This window comes from Anolis carolinensis, chromosome 4 (genome assembly GCF_035594765.1).
Source record: "Anolis carolinensis isolate JA03-04 chromosome 4, rAnoCar3.1.pri, whole genome shotgun sequence".
Lineage (NCBI taxonomy): Eukaryota > Metazoa > Chordata > Lepidosauria > Squamata > Dactyloidae > Anolis > Anolis carolinensis.
Window position 1 is genome coordinate 208,974,459 of NC_085844.1, and position 27,988 is coordinate 209,002,446.

Genomic DNA, 27,988 nt, shown 5'->3' on the forward strand with positions numbered 1-27,988 from the left:
ACTTTTTAATTCGGAGGCTCCAATATACTGTATATATAATCCTTTATACATTTAAGTATAAAAATGTAAAGACATAGCTGCAAAATATAGTTTTAAGTCAATGCAAGAACTCCACTGAAAATTTTGAAGGAAAATATGGCCTTTTGGGGGGGGGGGGTGAGAGACTGATTCCATAGGATTCATTTTAAAAGAAGAAAATGTATCTTTCACTTGCATGACTTATTTCTGTTTATTAATGTTCTGGAGAGTGGGATGGAAGAGATGTGAAGAGGCTATTAAAGAGTTATTCTAGTGAAAGTTAGAATCTGCCAAAGAACAGAAAAATGCAAATGTCAATTTCTTATAAATACTACAGAATTTCATAGGGCTTTCACCAAGGGTGATTTTATAATGAGCTTGAAAACCACAAATGTTGGTCCACATATTTCACTTCAGTTTGTCTCTAGCCCATTAAACTTATATAGTACAATATTTATAAATATTGAGAATGCTTCATCCATTAAGATTTCTTTACATTTACATAAGTAACAAAAAGGAAAAGGTCAGTTATTTTAGCAACGCATAACCTCCAAACATTTTTAACTTGTATTCCTAAACTCCTAAAGAAACTGAAAAGGGCATGTTTGTATTCTTTTGGTCAAATAGTTCTTGTCTTTTAAACTTTATGTGGATTGCAATGGGAGTGGGGAAATCATGGGGAAATGCTAAAATAACTAACAGAATTATGTTATGGGCAAATTAAATATCGGGCTAAAATTGCAGTTGTAGTCTTATATTTTGCTCTGAAATTAGTAAGTAAAACATGTATCTGACAAGGAGGTGAACATTTTCCCCAAAGGTGATCTTAGTTTCTCTACTTCCTAATCAGACTCCTGGATCCTACCCAATAGAACTAGACAGAGGCCCTCGGGGCTTTGGATTCAGCCTTCGGGGAGGGAAGGAGTATAATATGGGACTGTTTATTCTTCGACTTGCTGAAGATGGACCAGCCATTAAGGATGGGAGAATTCATGTAAGTATATAGTAGCCTTATATTGTGAGGGCTGGGCAATCAAACTGATGCCCTACAGCACATGGGCATGGTGCACATGCATCGATTTAGTGGCCAGGGGAGTGGGGCACCTGGGCAGAGTCTGTCTGCAGTTCTGTATTGGGAGGGGATAAGAAATTTGCTGTCCTTGTTTCTAGTGAGACATGTGCTTTAGAACTAGGAAGACAATACCTTTCTCCTCCCAGCTGTAAATCTGTGCTCTATAGTTTTTCTTATCTATATATCCACACATAAATATACTCATGAATACTGTGGACCAGTTTTGCTTCTCCTCCTCAAAAAGATAAAGATTGTAAGGTGCCAAAATAATTTGGCAAAAGGAAAGTAAGTGTCTAAAGCTGATGAACAAATTAATGGCAGAGTGGCATAAATTCACAATTTCAGAGTAAGCATATAAAAATGAAACAATCTGATACAAGAGAAGACATGAATGTAGCCACAAACAAGGATTGCATTAGAGTTCTGCCAAGAACAGCTGTTCTCTTATTATCAAGATAACAAAATCTTACTGCACCTGATACATAACATATCAATTGTTACGAAATTTATAATCATATTTAAAGCAGCAGGTGGATATTAGCATGAGATGTGTCCACCAAACTATCTCAGCAAGCTTAGTGATGTTTACTTTAACTGTGGCAGTATCTGGTAGTATTGGCATTCTCTAATTTCCACTCAGAAATCTTCATTTTCTATACAACAGCATACTGTAAAAGGTAGCATGCTGTAGTAATAATAAAGTCAGGTGCTTCTGAGTACTTCATCTCCAATCTTCCAGTGTTGGTGCAAATCACTGGTCATTCATCTTCCTGGAGTACATACCAGCACAGAGCTCTTGACTTACTTGTCCTCCTTGTGATATAGTTTATAGGTTTGAAACCGCCAAAAACATTTGAAGAACCAGCACTAAATCTTGCAGAAGTGCTGATATTTTCTTTTCAATGCTTTCTGAATCCTGAAGTTGGGTTCCTAAATTATTGTTTGGAAGCATTAGCCTCAATGCTTTGTAATTTCCTGCTTGCACCTCTTGCATTCAAGTACCGTCTATGATCTTGTCATTCATGCAGCAGTTTCAAGAGCCACTAAAATGTATCAACACTTACAACAGAGACTGTTTATCAACCTGCTCAAGTCTTAAAATTAGCCATTTTAGTGTTTGAGTTACAATTGTCATTCTGCAACAGTGCATGCAATAAAAGTGGCTTGTGATACCCAAAAGATCTCGAAATCATGTGCATTAAGCAGTCATGGGCAAGAGTCCACATAATCAGATATACAAAATGTTACTCTTGGTTGATAGATTTACATGTTTGTTTGTTTTAAATACTACAAGTGGACCTTAAAGTGTGTTTAGACCCTGTTATTAATGGCCCTACAAAGGCAGAGTTTTAGTTACCTTAACTGAGTCAATCACTTATAAAGTACCATGTGAAATATAAATGTGATGGGACTCAAAGACCATTAAATTCAATAGATGGGATACAGAGGTGGAGTTTTTACAGCAGACCTGCACACTATACATCCCAGAGGCCAGATGCAGCCTGCAAAGGCTCTCTGATGGCATTTAGGGGGAGGTCACAGGGAGTTTCCCTCCTTCCCCTCCTCTCAACCGAACTGAAGCCCATCGTTACTGTCTCTCTCTCTTCATTTCAGCCCCATTGCAGCCCTTCATTTCTTTCTCCTACATTTGCATTGGCCGGCGATGCATACACTATAGAAATATGCAGTTTGGCACCACTTTAACTGCTATAGCCCAATTCAGTGTAATCCTGGAAAGCTAGTTTCACAAGCTTTGTCTTCTGCAAGATTTAGTGCTGGTTCTTCAAATGTTTTTGGCGGTTTCAAACCTATAAACTATATCAAAAGTCTATAAACTATGGCAAAAAAAGGCTAGAGACCATGCAAAACTACAACTCTCAAATTCTATAGCATTGAGCCAGGGTAAGTAAAATGGGGCCAAACTGCATTCCTGCTAAAATTTATATCAGACCTGTGAAGGGTGGATGGAATAAGAAAGGGGGAAGTAGAGGACTGGTGGTCACTTGAGGAGTTGCAGCCACTCAAGACTGAGCACCAGGGGAGGAGGGAGGAGTGGCCTGAATTGAATTTAGCCTATCTTAATATTGGCCCTTTGCATCTATCAAGTTGTGCAAGCCTAGTTTACAGGATAGGAACAGAGTGACCCATTCACAGCAGCAACCACCAGTAATAAGGACAGGTTGCTTACCTGTAACCATGTTTCTTCAAGTGTACTCTGTGAATTCACACTAATGGAGAGACTGCACTTGCGCGGGCTCCAACGGAAAACTCTTCCAAGCTAAAGTTTGAATTTTGGCAGTAGCCACGCCCCTCTCCCCGCAGGGCATAAAAGGCAGCCCTGGGCGCCCGCTTTCCAGTTCCTGCGCCGCCAAGGCAACAAGAAAGGGAGAGGTTTGCCAGTGGGGAAGGGCGGGCAGGCTTGTGTGAATTCACAGAGTACACTCGAAGAAACATGGTTACAGGTAAGCAACCTGTCCTTTTTCTTCGTGTACTCTGTGAATGCACACTAATGGAGACTAGCACGCTAAAGTCCCGGATGGTGGGACAAGGCAAACCCGACAACACGGTGAATGTCCAAACCCATCTTTATTAGGGCACAAATAAACATGTCGTGAAAATATCTCGGTCAACAGATAACAAAACAGCTCGAGAGAGCATGCAAGAATAAGGAACAGCGTCTCCGGAGAGGAGAAAGGCACAGTGCATCATGTCCTAGAAGAAGGACCAAGAGGTAAACATTTCATAAGGCACATAAACGTAGTGCAAACACAAAAGCATTGTGACATAGACTTGTCATGAGAACCAAAAACATTTAGAAAGAGACCATAGACTTTTTCCCATTAAACTGGTAGTTAACCTCTGTTATCTGACATATATAAACACATACAGATACATTGACTGGTAAGTGTTTTGTAGGGAGACAAAGCATCGAACCTCAGGATAAACATGAGGATAAGACCGATCTGGCAAAGGCCGAGTCCTTCTGGGCCTTACAGTCCATCCTATAGTGAGAAATGAACGTCAAAGGATTTGACCAAATCGCTGCCTTGCAAATAGAGTCAAGAGGGATACCCCTGAGAAAAGCAATCGATGCAGAAAGGCCTCTTGTCGATCTAGGGTGGATCGACGGAGGAGGACGCTTAGCTAGTTCATAAGCGAGCTCAATGGCTTGCGCAATCCAGTGGTAGAGTCTTTGGGAGGAGATTGGGTTGCCCAGTTTATCTGGAGCATAGGCGACAAAGAATCTCGGTGTCTTCCGCACCGCTTTAGTACGGTCCCTATAGAAAAGGAGCGCTCACCTTACGTCCAAGAGGTGAAGTCTCCGTTCAAGAGGAGAAGAGGGGTTGGGAAAGAAAGCAGGGAGGACAATGTCCTGGTTGAGATGAAAGGCCGAGACCATCTTAGGGAGAAAGGTGATATCTGGGCGAAGGACCGCACTGTCGTGGTGGAAGCGAAGGTAAGGTTCGTCCACCCTCAGAGCTGCCAACTCTGAGGGCCTACGTGCCATGGTTACAACTACCAAAAAGGCCACCTTCCACGAAAGCAGGTGAAGGTCAGTCGATGCCAGTGGCTCGAATGGAGAGGATGTGAGCTGGGAGAGCATGAGTTCGAGGTTCCAACCAGGCGTTGGTTGAGACGGTGGACAAAGATTGTTGTAGCCCTTCAGAAAGGTCTTTATGAGATGGTCCGTGAACAGAGACGGATGACCGTAGCGCTGAAAACACTAAGACAGTGCAGCCAGGTAGGACCTCATAGAGGCGATTGAGAGCTTTCGCTCCGCGAGGGTCATCAGGAAATCCAGGACCACCGGTATCGAGGTCGGGAAGGTGTAGATGTCTTGGGACCAAAGGAAGGCACAAAACTGAGAGATCTTATAGGCATAAGCCTTGGTTGTGGCTGGTTTATAAGCTGCCTGGAGAACCTCTCGAAGATTTGGTGGGAGGGAGCTCAAGCGAGAATCCTCCATGCAGTAAGATGTAGAGAGGGGAGATCGGGATGAAGGGTTTGAACGTTCTCCCTGGACAGAAGGTGTGGCAGATGCGGAAGAGGGCGAAAAGTCCCTTTGGAGAGGTGAAGGACGGCCGGGTACCACGGTTGCCGCGGCCAGGCCGGGGCTATCAAGATCGCCATGGCCGAGGCCAATCGAAGTTTTTCTAGGACCCTCGGTATCAGAGGGAAGGGAGGAAAGAGGTAAAGCAGTTCCGACGACCAGTCGAGGAGGAAGGCGTCCTCGAGACAGCCGGGAAAGGAGGCTGGAGGAAGTCTCGCTCCGTACCGAGGCAGTTGTGCATTCTTAGGAGAAGCAAAGAGGTCTAGAGCAGGCCATCCCCAGTCGCGGAAGAGAGTGTGGAGGGTATCTGGGTCAAGCTGCCACTCGTGGGAGGAGCTCGTCATTCTGCTTAGGGCATCTGCTAGGTCGTTCTGGATGCCCGGGAGATGAAGTGCCAGCAGGTGAATTTTGCGGGTTACGCACCAGGTCCATATGCGGGTGGAGAGGAGCATCAGTTTCCTCAAGCCTGTGCAGCCCTGTTTATTGATGTAAAAGACTGCTACCGGTTATCCGTCTGGACAAGGACAGACTTGTGGTGGATCAAGCGGGAAAAGGCCTTCGGGGCTTTGAAGATGGCAAGGAGTTCTAGGAAGTTTATGTGGTTGCCCCTTTCGTGGGGGGACCAGAGGTCCTGGACTGATAGTCCGTTCATGTGGGCTCCCCAGGCATAGTTGGAGGAGTCCGTGGTTATGGTTGCTGAAGGGCAAGCAGAATGGGAATGGTAGACCCTTGCACACATTGGCCCGAGACTTCCACCAGAGGAGGGACTGACGGACATGAGGCGGTAACGAGAGGAACTTCGATTTGGGGTGGTAGGATGGCTTGAAAACATCTATGAACCACCTCTGAAGGGGCCGGAGGCGGAGTCTGGCAAAGGGGGTGACCAGAACCATAGAGGCCATGAGACCTAGGAGAACCTGGATGGATCGGGCCCGAACCCTCCGGTTGCATTCGCAAAGTGTGATTTGATGACAGAGGGCGAGGAATCTGTCAGATGGAAGGGAGACAGTTTGGATGATGGAGTTGAAGAGGGCACCGATAAAACGGATTTTCTTTGATGGGGTGAGGTGAGACTTCTCGGGATTGAGCTGGAGGCCGAGAGAGTTCAGAAGCTGGAGGGTGAGGTCGACGTGGTGTTCCAGTAGGACTGGGTCGGGCCCAACAAGAAGCCAGTCATCCAGATATGGGAAGACTGTGACGCCTTGCAATCTGAGGTGTGCGGCAACTACAGCAACGACCTTGGTGAAGACCCTTGGCGCCATGACGATGCTGAAGGGCAATACGGTAAACTGGTAGGTCCAATCGAGGACCTTGAATCAGAGAAAACGTCTGTGGGCCTTTCGTATCGCCAAATGGAAAAATGTGTCGCACAAGTCTACGGACACAAAAAAATCCCCTCGCTGCAGCATTTGGGAGGATGGATGCGATGGAAACCATCCTGAATTTGGTTGGGTGGATGAAGAGGTTTAAGGCCCGTAATTCTAAGATGGGACGGAGACTGCCTCCTCTCTTCGGGACCGTGAAGTATCTGGAAAAGAAGCTTTGAGGGCCCTGTTCGGATGGAGAAGGCCGAATAGCCCCCTTGGCGAAGAGGAAGTCGATTTCGGCGAGGATCTCTTGAGAGGGGTTGGTGAGGAGGACCTGGCCTATAGGCGGGAGTTCTTCAAACTCTAAGGCATAACCATCTCGGATAATACAGAGAACCCAAGCATCCGAAGTGATAGACTCCCACTGATGATAGAAGGGAGCTAAACGATCGGTGAAGAGACAGAGGCATGGAGGCAGTAGAGTGGAGGATTGCAGAGGTAACATGGTTGCTGCATCGGTATCGAAAAGGGTGGTGTCAGGTACGATGATGGGCCTGTGCGGGGGTAGGAGTGGCCCGACCGCGTTGCTTCTGAGGTTGAGCGGAGCGGCGAGGTTGGTGGTGGCCTTGGTTGTTCGAGCCAGAGGGCCGCCTGAAAGATTGGTGCCAGAAAGGCTGCGGTGGGAAGCGCCGAAACCGATGAAGAAACCACCGAGTACGCTGGGCGTGAGGTTGCTCAACTCCACACTTCAAAGCCAGAATCTTAAAATCATGGTTAGATTTAAGTTTGTCATCAGTGCCTGCATTGAAGAGGCCCAATGCATCGAAAGGTAAGTCCTCAATGACCTGTCTAGAAGAAGAGGAGAGACCCAATGACAGCAGCCAGGAGTGACGACAGATAGCAACCGCATGGGCAATCATTTTGCCGGCAGTGTCGCTGGTATACTTAGCCATCTGGATCTGATGATGAGCTAAGGAGTCAGCCTCTTGCTGAAGCGTGGTAAGGACCGACCAATCTTCGTCAGAGAGCTTCACAAAGAAGGGTTGGGCTTTCTCCCAGAGGATTTGCTGGTAGGCACCCATACAGGCCCCATAGTTAGCCATTCTACAAAGTAGCAGGGCTCCAGAATAAAGTTTACGACCAACAGCGTCGAACCTCTTGCCCTCTCTATCAGCTGGAGTGTTGGATTGACGACCAGAGGATTGAGAAGCTTTGACGACCATAGAGTTAGGATCGGGATGGTGCTTGAGCCATTCTAAAGCATCGTCATCGGTACGGTACCAAGCCTCGATCCTTTTTGAGGTGGGAGGTATTGAAGATGGCATTTTCCAGGACACCTGGATCACATCCAGTAGATATGGTAAAAATGGCAGGAGGGTGGCCGGAGAAGCTTGGGCCTGTACCCTCTTGAAGACAGGGTCAGACACCGCCTTAGAGGTTTGTTTGATTTCTATCCCTGGGGTGTCAGCCATTCTGACCATCTGATCAGAGAAAGCACAAATATTATCTGTTGGCGAAGGAGGATCGACCTCATAAGCATCGTGAGGAGGAGAAAGATCAAGGCCCAAGGAGACCACCGAGGCGGAGAGAACAGAATCTGGTCGGTCGATACCGATCTCATCGTCCTCAGCCCCTTGAGGGGACTGAAGGGGCGATGAAAGCACAGTCTCTGGAGGAGGCATAGCCTCAAGAGCAGGAGCGGTCGGTGGCCAAGTGTCTTTAGAGGTCGAGGCTTGAGCCGCTCGGGCTAAGCGGGCCATTTGTTTTCCCCGCTCCGGAGTTGAGGTCCGGGGAAAAAGTTGTTGATGAGAATGACGATGTGATACGGTGACTTCAGGCATCAGTACCCTGACTACTGTTTGGGTGGAGTGGTGGGGTGAGTCCTGTAATTCGCCTTCAGACAAGTGCTGAGAGGAGGACTGAGAGACATCTCGAGGCTGCTGGGCCGGTGCAATTGGTGAGGATTTCCTTGACGAAGTCGCCGAGGAAAAAGGGACGTCTCTCCTTGAAGAGGCCGAGGAGGAGGAGCGTTGGGTCATCCGCCTTTTAGCTGGCGGTTGTTTAGAGGGGGCCCTCATGGATTTGCCTGGTGTTGGAGGAACTGTTGCTGGGTCAGATTGAGCTCAACGAGTTTCCTCCTGGGCCCTTTTAAAGGCGATCTTCATCGCCGAGGTCGAGGGAGGGGATCCCACGTGGGAACGGACCGAAGCAACGGAGGCCAGAGAGCTTGAGGTCGAGGAGGGGGCCACCTTTCCAGACCGAGTTGACACTGTAGCCGTGGTTAACATGCACGGTGATTTAGAAGGTTTGGTCACTCTGGAAGCCCTTGAAGCCCTGGAGGAGACCGAAGAGGGCTTAGCTGCTGGCACCGACATCGCTCTCGAGGTGGGCGGAGTAGGTTCCGGTGCAAGCTACCTTTCGTAGAGCGCTGCTCTAAGTCTGGCCGCTCTGTTTTTCCTCGCCTGTGCCGTAAGAGCTAGGCAGAAACGGCAGGTACCAACAACATGGGCCTCACCGAGGCAAAGGAGGCACTTGGCATGGCCGTCCGAGTCGGGAAACTTAGTGGTGCACTGTGTGCAACGCTTGAAGCGCGTAGTAGACATAAGAACGAAGAGTCCGAAGTGAGCCTTGCGGCAGAAAAAAAGGAACTGGAGAGCGGGCGCCCAGGGCTGCCTTTTATGCCCTGCGGGGAGAGGGCGTGGCTACCTTCAAAATTCAAACTTTAACTTGGAAGAGTTTTCCGTTGGATCCCGTGCAGACACAGTCTCTCCATTAGTGTGCATTCACAGAGTACACAAAGAAAAATATTATTTTTCTAACGTTGATAGGTTAGGTCAAGTATGCAACCTGTTTGAATCCAGACAGAACAGAATCAAAGCAGCTAATACTTTCTAATTTTACAATTTCATTTCTCCCTTTGAAGCTTTCTTGCTAGTAAGGTGACCTCAGCTTAAGTGTCATTGTGTCCTGGGATACTGAAATGTTCTACCAATTTCTAATTTGTATTCATTTATTTTCTTGGCTAGTGATTTGCTCTAGATAGACAGTAGAAGGGCAGTGCTGACAGATGATGGCTGATGTTATCTTAGGATAGGATGGTCTATACAAGCATTTCTGATGTTTTTAGGATGCTGTTGTTATGACAACTTTGGTAATACCACTAAGGAATAGTTTCTTCTCTTTTGGGGGTATCAATCTGGGGCTTGTTGTTGTTTTTAAGAAGAGTCAGTGTATAGCTCATATGGTATCTTGACCTATATTTTTTATAATTAATGGGTCTGCATCTGGGCCATATAAACCTAAGCACAAGAAACCATGATTCTTTTCTGGATGGTGCAGAGAACTAATTATAATCATGGACTGCTTTCCTGCACCGTCACTGAATGGCCCTTCATAAAAGGGTACCAATACTTCACTTAATTGAATTAGAAAACACTGAAACATTGAAACCTCGCAAACTCTTCAACATTGTATAATTCCTACCAGTTTTATAAATAGGCTGAGAGTAAGCATGTGAACTCCTTTATAATTTGATTTTAACACGTTATCCATTGACCCCCCCCCCCCCTTGTTCATTTATATTTTAGGTATACATCTCTCTTTCCCTAAAATTGATCCCTAATTTCCCATTCTCTTTAAGCATAATATTTTTAGTTTTGTTGCATTGCTCACATTATTTCGTTAAGCAAAGGAAATACTTCACAGTTTTGCAGTATAATTCTCTGGATAGATGGGAATTCTGACTATACAGCTTCTCAAAATGTATTTTAAATAGTATATAGATAGTAGAATTCTTTTTTAAATGTTATTACAGCAGTATAATATATGAGAAACTGTATTGGATCACACAGGCGGCCAGTCAACTCCAACATTCTGTTCTCATAGTGGACTATATGAAGCCTACAAGCAGAACAGGAATGGGATAACGCTCTCTTGCTCATGTTTCCCAGCAACTGTGTCTTTCTATGTGTGTGCCTTTAAGTTACCTGTTGGATACTGGGAGATATGATGCCACCATGACTAGTAGCCATTGATAGCCTTATTCAGAAATTCAATGCCTTTCAGTGTTGGTGGCTATCATAAGATCTTGTAGTAGTGAATTATGTAGTTCATCTATGCAATATTTAAAGAATCACTCCCTTAGGTCTGTCCTAAATTTCCCACTATTAAGTATACATTATTATAAGATGGAACACAAGGAAACTTCTGCCTGTCTGTTTTCTCCAGTCCACACATATATTTATAAATCTGATTTCCCCCAAACCTTCCTTTTTCTAAAGATTAAAAGCCCCAAATGTTTTAACCTTTCCTCATAAAGCGGTTGCTTTAGCACATTGATCACTTATCTGTGTGTTTCTGATTTTACAATTTGCCTTTTTTGGGGGGGTAGGGCGATCAGAGCTGTTCACAATATTCTAAGTATTGCATAGCCCATTTCAAACATACATATATAGGTGCTATGATGTTGGTAGTTTATTTTCAATTTCTTTTGTAATCATGTCCACCAAAAAGAATCATGTTCTTTTTACAGCAGTTGTATCTTAACAGTTCAAATACAACAGGATATACATGAATTTGGATTTTTTGCCCTAATTTACATCATCTTTCATTGTTTATACTGAAGTTGCCATTTTAATATTCCATCAGTTTGAAAATATTTGAAGCTCTTTCCAATTTCTTTTTATATTTACTATCCAAAAAATTGGTGTCAGCAAGAAACAGTCTTCATCCTCCCTTCCCCGTAACATCAGATCATAATTGTTGTTGTTGATGTTGTTATTATTATTATTATCATTATTATTATTATTTTATTGTATGACACAGCATACTAGATAGATATGCTGGATTTCTTATCACAAAATCACAAGTCGAACACTTCCCAAGTGTCTAGGACTGTGTGATGTATTTTCGGATGATGCATGCAGATCCCAGTAGGGTGGCCTTTTGCAGTTGGCAGATCGTAATTTTGTCAATGTCTATTGTTTCCAAATGCCGGCTGAGATCTTTTGGCACAGCACCCAGTGTGCCGATCACCACCGGGACCACCTGCACTGGTTTCTGCCAAAGTCTTTGAAGTTCAATCTTGAGGTCCTGATAGCGGCTGAGTTTTTCCTGTTGTTTTTCGTCAATGCGACTGTCACCTGGGATGACAACATCAATGATCCAAACATTTTTCTTTTCCACAACTGTGATGTCTGGTGTGTTGTGTTCCAGAACTTTGTCAGTCTGGATTCGGAAGTCCCACAGTATCTTTGCGTGTTCATTTTCCACAACCTTTGCAGGTTTGTGATCCCACCAGTTCTTTACTGCAGGGAGGTGGTACTTGAGGCATAAGTTCCAATGAATCATTTGGGCCACGTAGTTGTGCCTCTGTTTGTAGTCTGTCTGTGCAATTTTCTTACAGCAGCTGAGGATATGATCAATGGTTTTGTTAGTTTCTTTGCACAGTCTGCATTTTGGGGCATCAGCTGATTTTTCGATCTTGGCCTTAATTGCATTTGTTCTGATGGCTTGCTCCTGGGCTGCAAGGATCAGGCCTTCTGTCTCCTTCTTCAGGGTCCCATTCGTGAGCCATAGCCAGGTCTTCTCCTTATCAGCTTATTATTATTATTATTATTATTATTATTATTATTATTATTATTATTATTATTATTATATTTTAAAATGTCATGCCAGCAAGAACATACCATATTTTGTTTTAGGAATCCATGGGTAATGTATGGTATACAATTGTTATAGCCTTTTTCTTGAGTTTTTATTTCAGATGAATTTACAAGTGGAGAAAACATTCTTCAAAGAATAAAATGTTAGGTATAGACTTGAGTCACAAGAACTAATATTTCCTGCCATTACCTTAGTCTAGATGAATGCATCCAGGGAGGCAAATTCTGTTTCTATTTCAAGATGTATTTTCAACGATGTAGTAAACAAGTAGATTTTTTGTACTGCATTTGTCAATCAGGGAAATTAGCTTGATAGTTGGATTAACATAGTAGACAGTGCCATATTTTAAGTGAGATCTCTTTCTTTCTTCTTATTCACTGGGCCATCAGGCTCCAGCACTTTATTTCATGAAATATGCCACAGAAACATGGGAATTATTGAACTCTAAATCTCATACTCATAGAGGCAAACACTTTCCCTCATCCTTTCTTTCTCTTCCCAGTTACTGTACACCATATATCAGAGCAACACCTGCTGGTTATTAACTAAATTGCAATATGCACCGTGATTGTTAGGTTGACCTTCGTACAACCTTACTGGACTTTAGCAGATGCGAATGAATGATTATACTCATAGGACAGAAGCAGTAAGCATATTGGTGAGCCATAGAATAGAATAGAATAACTTCATTGTCATTGTACAATGAAATTAAATGCTTTCCCCAGCACACATCACAAAACAACACACCAACCCTTACACCTCCCACCACCCACACACAGCCCCCGATGCCACATCAATGCAAAACCATGGAGTTCAACATAGCCACATCTCTAGGATAAAAGCTGTCTTCCAGTCTGTCTGTCCTTGCTTTTGCCACCCCGTATTGTCTGCCAGATGATAATAATTCAAAAAAAGAATATGTTGGGTGAGATGGATCCCCAAGAATGCCCTGAGCTTTCTTAAGGCTGTGGGACTTATAAAGTTATTCCAAAGAGAGGACAGGGCAACCAATGATTCGCTGTACGGAAGTGGTGACTCTTTGGAGCCTCTGCCACTGTTCCGTTACCAAACCACGTGGAGATGTAGTAGGTTAGGACACTCTATAGCACAGTGGTAGAAAGTCACCTGCTGTGTTTCATTCAGTTGTTGGTTCCTTAGAAATCTCAGTAGGACAATCTCTGCTGGGCTATCTTAACCAATGCTGCCGTGTGGGTTCCCCCAGTCAGATCCTCCTTAACAGTGACACCCAAGAACTTGAAACTGGCCATACCCACTCCACTTGGTCTCTATTTATGATCAAGGGCTGGATTTCTGGCCAGTTCTTTCTGTAGTCCACTATGAGCTCCTTGGTCTTATTGATGTTAAGAACCAGATTATTGTCCCTGCACAAGAGCAGCTGATCCACCTCATCCCTATAGGCAGACTCGTCCCCTTCAGAGATAAACCCTACCATGGTTGTACCATCTGCAAATTTGACAATGATATTGTAATGGTGGATGGGGGCACAATCATATTTGTACAAAGTGAAAAGCAGAGGACTCAATACACAGCCTGTGGCATCCCAGTGTTGAGAGTGAGAGCTGAAGGGGCATGATTATCTAATCTAACCCTCTGGGAATGTCCAGATGACAAGTCCATAATCCAGGAACTGATTGCATATGACAATCTAGGATCTATAAGTTTAGACTATATGGGAGGATTGTGTTAAATGTGCAACTAAAGTCTGCAAAAAGCTTCCTCACATAGTTCTCCCGTCATTGCAGATGGATCAGAACAGTGTGGAATGTGATGGCTATGGCGTCCTCTGTCAACCTGTTGGCTCTATATGCAAACCAATGTTTGTCCAATGTTATGTGGAAGGCAAGAAATGATATGCCTGCAGACCAGTTTTTCAAGGCACTTCATGATGATGGAAGTGAGTGCCACTGGTCTGTAGTACTGAAAATTACCAGTAGGGAACTTGTTTGGTACTGTAACAATGATGGAACCCTTCAAACAAGATGGAATAATAGACTGAGATAAAGACCTATTAAAATCACAGTAAAAACATCAGCCAATTGGTCAGCATCTAACCAGAAATGCCATCCGGTCCAGCGGCCTTCCTAGGATTTACAGCCCTCATAACACTTCACTTTATTTCTTAATTAGTCGCTCTCCACCAGAGTGCTCCGAGTGACTTACAATTTAAAATATCATTCCACAACATAAAAACATTCAACATAAAAACATTCAACATAAAAACATTCAACAGTGATTATTTGGCAAATTAGATCTGATTTACTTAAATGCACAACCAAACAGCCAAGTCTTGAGCGCTTTTCCAAAAGGTCGCAACTCCGATATTGCTCTAACATATGGAGGCAATGAGTTCCACAGAATTGGAGCATAGGTCGAAAAGGCTCTATGCCTTGTAGCTTCCAGGTGTACCTCCCTAGGAGAGGTATAGGAGATTTTCCTGGGAAGATCGAGGTGACCACTGATGGAAGAAAGGAATGAGGTGGTCCCTAAGATATAATATAACACATGTTCCTCCATGATGAAATGTGAGCTGCAACTGTCTGGATGAATTCCAGCCATCTCTGGTGGCTTACTTCAAAGTGATTCAACTTCTCTGCCAAGGAGGCATCCCCCTCAGCAGGAATGCTGTTGTTTGATTTACATTTAGTAATTTGTTGAATCCCTTTCCACACCTATCACGTGGTGTTATTGTGGAAATGATCCTCGACCTTATACTCCATCTTGGCCTGCCAAATGATGTTGGATAGCAACTCTCAACAGTCTTAGTCAGGGTAGCCAGTTGTGCAAAATACTGGTTGTGGTCCCGCAACTTCTGCAATGCAGCATGATTTCCACTCCTGCCATATAGTGCAAAGCTTTTTTTAAAGTGCTTGAAGGGGGAAGAAAAGTGTGTGAAGGAAGGAGCTAGGCAAATCTGATAGATAAGGAAAAGATGGCCTAAAGAAAGAGGAAAAGTGTAATAGAGATAGGACTGTCAGCCAGAAGGAAGAACTGAATAGGGTTTGGGGGAGCCATGAATAATCATACATAATATGTTATCTAAATGTGTCTTAATAAATGTTTACTAGTTTCTTTCTCTTTTTTACATTTGTGTCTAGCTGTTCTTAAATTTTGATAACAGATCTGGTCACATTCACCACAGTAAACACACAAAGTAACATCCACTGGTTCATATAGGAATCACCATGCAGCCCAGATACCCAGTTCAAGGGAGGGATTAAGGGGAGAAAGGGGGAAAGATGAGTGACAGGAACTCAAGGATTGGAACTGCAGGGCCAGCCTAGAGAAGGGATCAGCCACAGGGTCCACTCTCAAGAGTTCAACAGATCTCATAAAGAGAGGGGTTGTGCTGTATTCACCACAACTATTTGTTTAATGTGGATGTTAACTACTTTATATGAATATAAATGTGTTTATAAATAGGTTCTTTGTAAAGAGATGGTGTTTGTACATTAATGTGGATATTTTTCTGTCTCAGGTTGGTGATCAGATTGTTGAAATCAATGGGGAGCCAACCCAGGGAATAACTCATACAAGAGCCATTGAATTGATTCAGTCTGGAGGAAATAAAGTTCTCCTTCTCTTGCGACCAGGAACTGGCTTAATACCAGATCATGGTAAGAAAGTAGGACTTTTTGCTTGTTTGTCAGGCTGCTGGATAAGAGAGTATAACTATATGAGGTTGCACTGCATGCTTAAGATGCTGCTTTTCTTCAGATTTATGAACAATAAGAAAATAATTACACCTTCTTCTCAGGAAACAAGTAAAGCTAACCCTCTGTTTTTTTCAACTTTTCTCTGAGAGTAGAATTTAATCAGTATTTAATATTACTAACTCCCATCTTTTCAACAAAAAACAATAGTAGTAGTAATAATTGTAGCTGTCGCTTTGGTACCTTTTGCAGTCAGCTAGCCACCTAGAAATAATTGTCTGATTCGCTTATATTTCTACTCTGACTCTGTGCTTGTCTTTTTACTTGTTTCCTTTGTGACTTGAGAAGGAATGAAGTACAGTCTAGTAAAAGTATTCACAGAGGAATTCTACCCTCTTAGAGTGGCGCATTGTCTATCACTTGCCAGTTCTCTGCTGTCTATGCTCATGGGATCCCCTGGAAATATCTTTAGAGGTGATGCAGGACTAAAGAGGACTTGAAAATGTATCACCTGTGGATCAGCTAGAGTAGGGTTGAGAAAAAACATGGTCCTTCCAGTGTTGCATTGCAACTCTTCATCTGCTAGACACAAGCCATCACATTAGCATGGAATATTAGGAGTGAATGGATAAAGGACAATTTCAAAGGTTCTTGTACATTTAATTTTTCTGGATCCCCACCCCAACTGACATCATTTGCTCTATTCGTTTCAAGGAGCCCATACAAAATTTCCTCATTCCCACATTCCTTTTGGCTAAAAGAGTCTTCAGTTGTGTGTGCCCCCCGCTCTCCGTTTTTTCATATTGTGTTTTTGGAGTTTGGGGGCATTCATCTGTCATGTCTGTAAGGAAGTGTTTCTCAAACTTTTCTCCTCCCGGTGTTTTGGACTTCAGGTCCCAGAAATCCCAACCAGCTTACCAGCTGTTAGGAATTGTGGGAGCTGAAGTCCAAAACATCTGGAGGAGCAGAGTTTGAGAAACTCTACTGTAAGGTAAACAATATGGACTAAAAACAAAGCCACTGTCTGCTGTGAAATGTTCATAAACCATCAGCTTTGCTGAAATAAAGGGTTTTTTTGTATTTTCCATTCATCATGTTGACTTCCTTAAGTATCCCATGAGCATATAACCACAGAAATCTTTTATTAAACCAACCTTTTTAGCGTTTCTAAGATACTTCAAAGACTATGATCTAGTGGCTAGAATTCTTTTGAGGCACTGCTGTTATAAAAATAATTGTGCAAGCCGTTGCATTTTCTCATCAGCTGCGGAAATGAGGTCCTTAGTATAACCAGTTATGTTGCAAGCACACACAGCCTCTGGCATTGATGTATGTACAGTGAATTAGCTCAAGGCCTTGATCCTTATCGCACAATTGGCTGGATAGCCATAGGGTCCAGGTTAGCTATGTTGATGTATATACTGTATATACAGTGCAAATAGGCTGCAGGTTCTTGATGTGGATTTCCGTGGAAACCCTGGTCATACATTAAGGCTGGCATCTGGCTGATAAATTACAGTGGCATAAGTTGAAGCAATTTACTTGTTTGGTAATTCTCATGCAACCCTCAAAACAACTCTATCACACAGGTTTTTAATCACAGATTTAATCATTTGTGATTGGGGATGGCATTTAATTTCATTGTACCCTGTACAATGACAATAAAGTTATTCTATTTGCTTCCTTGTCTTTGTTCAAGATGATAGTTATCTGTCAAAAGAGGAAGCTTTCATATTACAGTATTGGGCTTTTCTGTAGTGACTTGGTAGGTTTTTTTTTTGCACACATTTCATCATATGAAAGTCCACAGATCAACCAACCAGCAGATGTGCTTTTCAGTCAGATCTCTTTTCAGGGATAGGCAAGAAGAATGGCTTTAAGCTCAGACAAGATTGAGAAGTCTAAAATGAAATGTTCTAACAGAAATTTTGTTATATTCCAATAGAGAGTATTTTTAATTTGTTTGCAATAGTATGTGCACTTAAGAAGAAAAAATCTTTTGTAAAAGTATTGAGGTCAGGGGGTGCTGTCTGTATAATGCAGCCATTTATTGATGTTGGGAGGAGAGCCAAAATATTTGAAAAGTAGAAAGTTCATACTGTGGAGCATTCTGTGTTTGCTCTTTTTAAATACTTAATTTTTGTTGTTATGTGTTGTCCTGTATCCAGAAACATCTGCTTACAATAAAAGATTAAGAAGTTTAATGCAAAAATAACATAATGCAAAACCAACATAATGTTTATCCAGCAGAGCAGACAGTGTAAAAAGAGCACATAACAGCACCAGCTTCTCACAGATCATGAAATCTTGGAATAACTCAAAACATTATAGTTCACAAAAAGCTCTTAAGATTTAATGACCTGGGAAAATAAGAAGATATTTAATTACTACCCAATAGACCTCCAATGTAGATGCCAAATAAGCCTTGAGGAGAGCATTATCAAATTGGGGTGCCATCCCCGAAAAAGTGATTTCCTTTCATTTTGCTTGGCAATTCTACTTAAAGAAAAGGGCTTCAGAAGCTTATTTTAAAGTCCAGGTAAATGTATGCTATTCCTCCAGATAACCTGAACCCAAGTTGTTTAGGACTTTAAAGAAGTATAATGTAAAGAAAGTGTTGGTTCAGAAGAAGTTTAAATAAAGTTTATTTAAAGTTTAAATAAAAATGTCTGCCTTTTGTCATATAATTAGGAAGCAGAGAAATGTTTATGTGGTAGTGCACATCTGAAATTGTTAGCTAAGTTGTTTTCAGGTCTATGACACTTGATTCTGTTAGGAGACAAAGTGCCCCTTCGTATCTGGGACTTACTCCCCTTTTCCATCTAAAGAGCTCTGAAGAACTAGAATGGTTTCATTGTTTTCTCACAGCCTAATGCAACAAATGAAAGCAAGATATTTATCTTTTTCTTTTATCCTCTTTGTATCTTTTCTACCAGACCATCTATTTAACTCCTCCTTTAAAATGTGTTTGTTAAAAAGAGCAAGTACTTTCTTACATTCCAAGGTATCCCTAACATCTCTGGGGAAATGCTGTACTAGAATACAGTTGCAGTCAACTAAGGGATTCCTTTTCTCCTCTCTCTAGTTCCTTAAATTTGCTAAGAAATGAAAGAGAAGAGTGGAACTTTCTCTGCTCTCACTATGCCAACTCTTGAACTCCGCTTGTGAACCATACATTTCTGATGAAATCTTTTGCTGTGTGCTGTGATTTTGGTATATAGTCCTGGGCTTTTTCTCTTCCTCCCTCAGGTTTGGCTCCTTCCAGTTTGTGCTCCTACGTGAAACCTGAGCAGCATTAAAGCTTTCAGTGCTTTTCTTGGTCTTTCCTTAAAGACTTGGTAAATCTGCATGTCTTGTGATTGGCCTCCTTTTATTTGCTTTGAATAATAGTTTTTCACTCTCCCTGTTCTTAGTTTTCTTTTGTCATGAATTGTGCTAAATGTAACCTGTGATTGATATAGTAGAATAATTGTTAGAACTATCCACCTGCCAATGATAGCACTTCCGCAGTTACAATAAATAATTGTATTACAATAGTACACCTCACAAATAGGAGATCTTGTAAATGTGGTTACCCTCTGTCCAAGAAAACAGGGCAAAGACCATACCAAAGCAAAACATGAAGAATATACCGTATATACTCGAGTATAAGCCGGCCCGAATATAAGCCGAGGCACCTAATTTTAACACAAAAAACTGGGAAAACTTATTGACTCGAGTATAAGCCGAGGGTGGAAAATGCAGCAGCTACTGGTAAATTTCAAAAATAAAATTAGATACCAATAAAATTATATTAATTGAGGCATCAGTGGGTTAAATGTTTTGAATATTTACTGTATTTCAAAGAAAAACAACAATAACTTTATAATAATCATCATTATCATCAACAACAGCTTCATTTGTACCCTGCCCTATCTATCTCCCCCTGGGGACTCAGGCCAGCTTCCAACATAGTAACAGGCAAACATATAATGCCTACATAAATAATGCAGAGCTAGATATAGATCTATCATTATATATACTAATTTCACATGTGTATTTCCCCCTGAAACCTTTGCAAATCCTCTCAAAACAAAGTCCCCCTAAAAACAACTTTGTCCTCTTTTCTCCTGCCCTTCTGTTGCTCTCTTTTCCCTCCTTCCCTCCCTTTGGACTCAAATAATAGTAGTAGTAGTAGTAGTAGTAGTAGTAGTAATAATAATAATAATAGTAATGAATCGTGCAAATTTGCAAGAATATATTTTTTCCTTCCCCTTCTACCCATGCAATCTGGCTTTCTCTCACATTCTCCTTTCGCTTTTGAAAACATTCGCTTCTTGTCTCTGTCTCTCAAAAAAATAAGATAACCAGCCTGGGAGGAGAAGCGAAGAAGGGAGGTTTTGGAAAAGAAAACATCCTGTGGCCTCCAGGCTCCGCTGCTGGCTTGACCTTGACCTGAATATAAGCCGGGGGAGGCTTTTTCAGCTCATAAATAAGGGCTGAAAAACTCGGCTTATCTTCGAGTATATACGGTAAAACCTCAAAATGGTGCAGAACCGTGCATAAAACTTTAATAAAAATACAGAACACCCCTACATGTAGAAAATATTGCTTCCTTGCTCAGTAAACATTAAAGATATGTGCTACACTGACATACTGTAATCATTTAGTATATTATTTATCTCTGAGAAAGATTAAAACTGAAAGTATTTGGTATTTAGTTTTGATTAAAGTTCTCCACATTACATCATTTTGAGGTTTTTCTTCCCTTTTTATTTATGCATTCTGTAGATTTCATGCAAAACTTCTCCAAGATATTATACTAATATTATAATACATTGTATATACATGTAATATTAATAATATTATGATGTAATACAATGTAATAATAATTATAATTCACTATTATAATTGTTTATTTATATTACATGCAATATTACTAATAATATTGCGATATAGTTGTATAATATAATAGATTGTATGTATATATACTTGTAAACCGCCCTGAGTCCCCTTCGGGGTGAAAAGTGCGGTATATAAATGTCGCAAATAAATAAATAAATAAATAAATAAATAAGATCCTTTAGACAAAGGGCCTACTTTGAAATGAAAAGGAGTGGATGGGTACATTACCCATTCCTTCTCTCCCTCAGTTACAGTGCAAAAGGGTGGTGGCTAAAACCACTGCACTTTTGGTAACTCTTCCTTCCTTAGCCTATTTCTCTGCTTTCAGTTAGGAAATGGTAGACTAAAGTATCCTTTAGATATTTATTGGATAAGTGTGGATGGGACTTTGAGAAACTGAAAAATGGACTGAAGGGTAGATAACATAATAGGTCTGATAGATGTAGTAAGAATGGCCTGAACTGGTTAAGAGAAACGAGTCTTCATTTCTTTCATCTATCATATAGAAAACATGGTCTTGGCATTGACTTGAAGACTAATTACAATACTGTAGTGCCCAAACCTTCATGGTATAGAGCAGGGGTCCCCAAACTAAGGCCCGGGGGCCGGATGCGGCCCTCCAAGGTCATTTACCTGGCCCCCACCCTCAGTTTTATAATATAATATTTTTATATCATTTTAAATAATATAATAGATTGTATATACATATAATATTGATAATAATATTATAATGTTATACAATATAATACTTTTTTTCGTGTCAGGAGCAACCGGAGTTGCTTCTGGAGTGAGAGAATTGGCCGTCTGCAAGGACGTTGCCCAGGGGACGCCTGGATGTTTTTGATGTTTTACCATCCTTGTGGGAGGCTTCTCTCATGTCCCCGCATGGAGCTGGAGCTGATAGAGGGAGCTCATCCGCACTCTCCCCGGGTAGGATTCGAACCTGGCAGCTTTCAGGTCAGCAACCCAACCTTCAAGTCACAAGCCTTTTATCCCCTAGGCCATCGGAGGCTCCTACAAATATAATACTAATAAAACCATATAATAATATTAATTATATGATATATATTACATATAATATTACAGTATAGTGGTATAGTTCAATATAGTAATATATAATGCTAATATTGTGCCATGCTAATAATATAATATATTGTATGTACATACAGCTGCTCTGAGTTCACTTCAGGGTGAGAAGGGTGGGATATAAATGTAGTAAATAAATGTAGTAAATGAATAAATAAATAATTTTGGACATCGGCTCGCCCAAAGTCTGAAATGACTTGAAGACATACAACAACAATCCTAATTAACCTGACTATCTCATTGGCCAGAAGCCGGCCCACACTTCCTATTGAAATCCTGATAGGTTTATGTTGGTTAAAATTATTTTCATTTTTAAATATTATATTGGTCTTTCATTGTTATTGTTGTTTTGCACTACAAATAAGATTTTTTTTGTTTTTTTCAAATGACAATTTGGCCCCTTAACAGTCTGAATGATGGTGGACCGGCCCTCTGCTTTAAAAGTTTGAGGACCCCTGGTATAGAGGGAAAGAGTTGCACATCCTTGGAACATAGGTTTGCAAAACAGAGGGAAATGTTGTTTACATGTAGGGAATAGATAGACCAATAGCAAACAAATGCATGGCTTAAATTCTTAATCTAAATTTTTGTCATGCCATACAGAGGATTACATCAGTTTCTACATATTTTCTCTTTAATTGCTTTAGATGTTGCCAGTTGATTCTTATTAGTTAGCTGCATGGTTTTTCCTTGTTTTGATGCAGGTGATCTGGATAGTTTTAATCCAACATCCTCAAGTGTAACACATGGTGAACAGATGCCACCTCCCTCATCCTCACATTCTGCTTCCACATCTGAAGCATCTCATTTGCCAGGATCAGAAGAAGCTTTAATGAAAGTTCGGATGTCTGAGAAACTGGAAAAGCTGAAGAATACTGTGCCTGAAAAGAAAAGCACTTTATTGGAAGACCACTTGGAGATTCAGAATGCAACTTCTGCACAAAGGAGGGTGAACAAATGGGACAATCCCTCCAGTCCAGGTAATAAGAAGGTGCACAATACTGCACACTTAGCAGTGAATGATGCAACCAGCAGAGGCAGATCAACCAGTCCAAAAAAGATGAGCAATAGTACTTCCAGAGGCCATAATCAAGCATCATGCAAGAGTCCTAGAAAGGATGAACTTAAGAAACAAAACAAGAATTGCTTAGATCAGCCAGAAAGTCTGAGAAAACATGAAAAGAAGCCCACTGGAACCTCTGAGAATACAAATAATGGAAAAATCTTTGCCACGGAAAAGAGAGATCGATCTGTCAGTCCCCAGGAACATCGGAAGAAAGAGAGAGGTAGAGAGAAACTGCATCCAGAAGGGTTAACAGAACTTCAGAGCAGAGCAGCTGCTGGTGATAAAAGCACAACTGCGCTGCCAAAAGGGGACAAATTGAAATTAGGAGCCATGAAGGAAGCCACTAAGCAAAACATATGTGAGAAGGTTGATAAATACCCTTCAGAGACAACAAAAACCAAGACAACAGAGAAGTTTCTTCCACTCCCTAAGACTAATGAACTTAGAAATCAAATGTTGGAAGAGAAAACTAAAAGCTCTAACCAATTCAGAATGGCAGGTCTTCCAGAAGATTCACTCCTTTCTGGAGATAAAAACACTAGACTTGAAGCAGAAGAGCCTGTTGTACTGAACAAATTCAGAGACAATGACTTGGAGCCAGCTGATAAAACCAAAGAGGATGGAACTGTCAAATCTGAGAGCAGATCTCCAGTGAAGAAATCAATAACTCCCGGACCTTGGAAGGTACCAAGTGCAAGTAGAGTCACAAAAGCAACAGGTTTGACTGACAAACGGGTTTGACTGAGACTTTTTTAGAATACATTTTAATCAGGTTTCTAATGTGGTAATTTAAATAGTTTCCTTTTTCACAAAACTATCATTTTTTCAGTCACTGTGATTGACAGAATGGACGGACGGACATTGATTTGGTCGTAATTAGGCTGCATGAAGGACCTTTTGGATTGTGTATGAGAAACTCTTCAAATGCTGCTGTCTTTTTGTCCCCTTTGAAGATGGTGTCCTGCTGCTCCTGATTTTGCACTGCAATGGCTTTCTGATAGTATTGTGGGTTAACAAACAACATTATTTTATGCCTATTGCGTAATCATGACTCACTACTTGTTCTTGTGCCAAGTTATCTACTGTATCCTGTTGAACCTTCTCCTGTTTTCCACTGCCACAGAAAAGGAAAGATTTTGTCTCAAAATTAAGTGTTTACTCAGGCATGCTGCATGTGTACATAGTTCTGAGTTCTCACTGTTGAAGCAAGAAGTTGGGTGAGCTTTTTTCTCTTGGCTTCACAGAGTCGAGGAATAAATATTACCTGAGGCCTTTTTCACACAGCTCTTTTCTCTTGCTCTCCCCATCCACCCCCAGAAAACTTAACAGGCCAGAGTCCTTGTGTGTAATATGTGATACGTTGTCATTTTTCTCTGAAACTTTTGTTTAAAGTATTGATGCCAGCTTTTCACAGGTGATACACATTCAGATCTGAAAGTTGTGCAGTTTTGAATCAGAAAAGAATGCTATCCATTTCAGTGAAACTGCATGGGAGTCAATGTTTTCAGGGTTGGCATCAAATTACTTCCTCCTCCTCTCTTTTTTAACACTTTCACATTAGAAATTAAACATGCAGAGAGGGCATATGCTTCTAAGCTTTCTGTCATGCTGTTTGTCAGAATCTCCCATCTGTTGTTTAACTGTTCTTTTTCTTAATGCTAGCAAAACATTTGAAAATGTCCTGCCTTGCCTGAAAATTTAAGATCATAGATTACAGCAAGTAAGCCAGAACCAATCTACCAAGCTCATCTTTTAATTAGATATCTTTACTTGTGCCTGTAAGTAGAAGCCTGTTATATTTTCTTTCCATGGTTGTACATACATGATTTCCCATTTTACATACATGATTTCCCATATCCCTTTAGCTTCTGCATGCATACAAATAGTAATAATGAGGAATATTAAGCATATTTGCACCTCACACAGGTAATGGAAGTGAGGTGATGACAAGAGCGAAAAATTAAAATCTATTGGACTTTAAATAGTCCAAAGTAGTAGATGTGGGTCTCTTTAAATGAGCCAAGCAAGCAAGCAAGCAAACAAACAAACAATAAAAGTGAATTCTTGTGTTCCACAGATCAGGTTTTTCAAATGTTTTAGTTAGCCTTCCTGTGGGTAAGTGAACAATTACACTAAAAATAGCTAAGTACAGATTTCAACTTAGCTTCTATTAGGCTGCTTTATAGCCTTTCAGTCTGTTATTATTTTAAACTACTTTTCAGTCTTTTAAGTTCGCTTTGGTCCATTTATATCTCAAGTTTGTTCCCTATCACTATCACCTTTGGTTGTGCTTCCACCTCTTTTTTGGCCTTTACAAAAAAATGCTTTTTGAAACATAGATGATAAAGACAGAATTATCACCTCCTATGATACGTTCATCTTTCTGTTTTACCACAGTTTCTGGTCAATCGGTTTTGAGTTTTGGCTGGAATCCTCTTGGCATTACACCAGTGTAACTCTTGATTATGCTGATAGTTATTATTCATAAATGCTTGTGTAAGGAACTATCTAATATCTCCTTACTTCAGTGCATTATGTAATACTTAACCCTTTTAAAAGGAAAAATGTATAAGGTTATCCCCCTTTGCAGGGCAACTTTCCCATTGTTTCAATAATGCCCCCCCCCCCCAAATGATGAACCTGGTGTCATTGACATACTGACACTTCTTTCTTTTTTTCATGTTTCACTCCAGAGCAAAAGCAACTTTCAATCTAGTTCCCAATTTAACCAATTTATTGACTTGAATGGGACTGGATTCCCCACTCCATGCATATTTGTGTAAATGCTGCTACTGTGCCATGTACCCTGAGCCAGCAACAAGATAGAAGTTATTCAGATTGCTTTGCAGAAATTATCCATTTAAATACATCTGTCTACAGCGGGCATGCATAATAATAATAATAATAATAATAATAATAATAATAATAATAATACTTTATTTTTCTATCAGGCCTCCATCTCCCCGCAGGGACTCGTGGCGGCTAACATGGGACCAAGCCCAAAGAGCAAACAGTAAACAAAATAAAATGTATATATAAACAATATCATCAAACAGGTAAAATGAACTAATTAAAACCACAAAATACAGTATACTAAAATAAAAACAATATAATACAGAAATGATAAGAAGCATAAACCACCATTTAATGGCAAAATAGATAAATAAAATGGGAGGGGGGTCTAGAACAAAGTGCAGGGATATGAATTGTAAACAACCTGTGGCCCTCTATGGGCCTCCCAGAAGCCCTAGCCACTTGTTCAATGGTCAGAAATTCTAGGAACTGAAGTCCAAAACACCTGGAGGGCAGGGCTGTAGCCAAGGGAGGAGGGTTAGGGGTTCAACCCCCCCCCCATTTTTTTCTGGTTTTGGCCCTTCTGGAGGGCCACAGGTTGTGCACGCCTGGTCTACAGAATTGTATTTCAACAAAAATAACTATTAAGCAAAAGAAAAAAATGATAACACATTATGGGCTCAAATCCTATTAGTAATCCCAAATAGAGTATTCCCATTAAATCAGAAGCATTTACATAAATGTTAACAAGTCTACTTTGTATGGGGTTTCCTGTTGACTTTAGCTAGGAAAAACAGCTGATGTTGATGCCCGTACATAACAAGTGCAGGCTAGTCTTTGGGGAGCTAATGCCTCTAGATTCATGCATGCACTTCTAACACATTGCTTTTTCCCCTCAAACCACTCCCTGAGTGTGTTTTGTATGCAACTGGAAGTCTTACCAGGACTGAACTGAGCACTCTAGAAGCGTATCTGTTATTGTCATGATAGTTTGGTGCTATTGTTGCTGGTTTAATTATTGTGCTGATCCTGCTAGTCTCATTTGACCAAAAGCACTTCTCAAGTGACATGTGACTTCCCAGCATGCCACTCACCTCTTTAAAAGCACTAGCCTTTCTAGGGGAAGCTTCTGTTGTTGATTGTTCTTTTGATGGTGGAAAGGGAAAAGCAGATATATCAAAGAGCACAATGAGAAGGAGGAGTAGAAAGGTTTTGGAGGCCTACTGCCCTGCAGATGTCAGAAAAAAAGTAGAGCAGTTCAAGACTCCCTAATGCATCTATAAAGAGCTATGTATGTGGCAGCCAAGATCATACACTGGTGTGCTGATGCCCATTTAATCCATTTGAAACATCCGTTAACCTTTTTAAAAACTTGTGCATATTGGCTGTGAATTGAAAGTCCCCTACAGATCAACTTGGGCTTATGAACCTTTTAGTATTCTAGAATACAAGTGTAGCCCTACAATGATCAAATATTGTTAATTCCCTTGAATTTTGTGATACATCTCAAAGGAATTCCATTTTAGAAGTTAAACATCAATATATCTCTTGGACTGTTTTCCTGCGTATTTCTCTGGAGTGAAGTTATGACAAAAGAAATCAGTTCTGGGCAGGAGACACAACTGTTTTTAAAACTACTATCTGTTTGAATTATCTATCACCTGAAAATTGTTTTTTGAAGTGTATCATTTGCTCATTCTCTCTGCTTCTCATTAAGAACTCAAGTTGCTGTAGAAAGTATGTGCAAATATGTAGAACATTACTGTGAAAATATTTAATATTTGAGTTAGCCTGTGTAGATTAATACAGTGACAAATATCATACAATTCTCTACACTGTCACAGGATAGCGTTAAATGAAAACTGCAAAAATATCAAGATGACTTAGTAAAACTGTAAAGGATCCCCCCATTATTCAACAAGTACCCTTTATCCAGATGCTACTCAGCCATTTAATGGTGTAACCTGATTTGTTGTCCTGTTTGATGTGAGCCCCCTATCCAGAGACTTTGTATCTGTACTCAACTGCATAAAAATGACTTAGCAATGTGGCCTTGGAATGTTGAGAAACCTTTGGTTGTACTGGATGTAAATGTTTATATATTGTACAGCACCTTTATATATACTTCAGAGGTTCTAATTAGAAAGAGATCTGTAAATCGCTCATTATTTTTTATATAGATAACATTAAAAAGAGACTCTAGTTCATGGCCTCTGCATTAAAATACTTTAAGCAGATATTTCAAGGTATAACTCCTCTTGATGTTCTACTTCGGCTTGGATCTAAGGATTCTTGAATTCAATGATGGCCACAGCTAAGCACAGTTCTGTAAATGTGCAGAAGTTCAACTTTGTGTAAATGCTGAAAAGGTAAGCT

At 41.0% G+C, this 27,988-nt stretch overlaps 1 protein-coding gene across 5 annotated transcripts in view; it reads left to right on the plus strand.

Annotated features, from left to right (window-relative positions):
* magi3 (membrane associated guanylate kinase, WW and PDZ domain containing 3) overlaps positions 1-27,849 on the plus strand; it is a 215,365-nt gene extending 187,516 nt beyond the window's left edge. For 2 of the 5 annotated variants that reach the window (XM_016993420.2, XM_062979691.1), the window contains exons 19-21: positions 869-1,012; positions 15,609-15,747; positions 22,458-27,849. In XM_016993420.2, coding sequence (XP_016848909.2) covers positions 869-1,012; positions 15,609-15,747; positions 22,458-23,560 — 1,386 coding nt within the window. In that variant the 3' untranslated portion in view covers positions 23,561-27,849. Of the gene's footprint in view, positions 1-868; positions 1,013-3,723; positions 3,822-15,608; positions 15,748-19,032; positions 19,122-22,457 lie in introns of those variants that run through there. The other 3 variants (XR_010005783.1, XR_010005782.1, XM_062979692.1) reach the window with 3 other exon arrangements.
* The last annotated feature ends 139 nt before the right edge of the window (positions 27,850-27,988 follow it).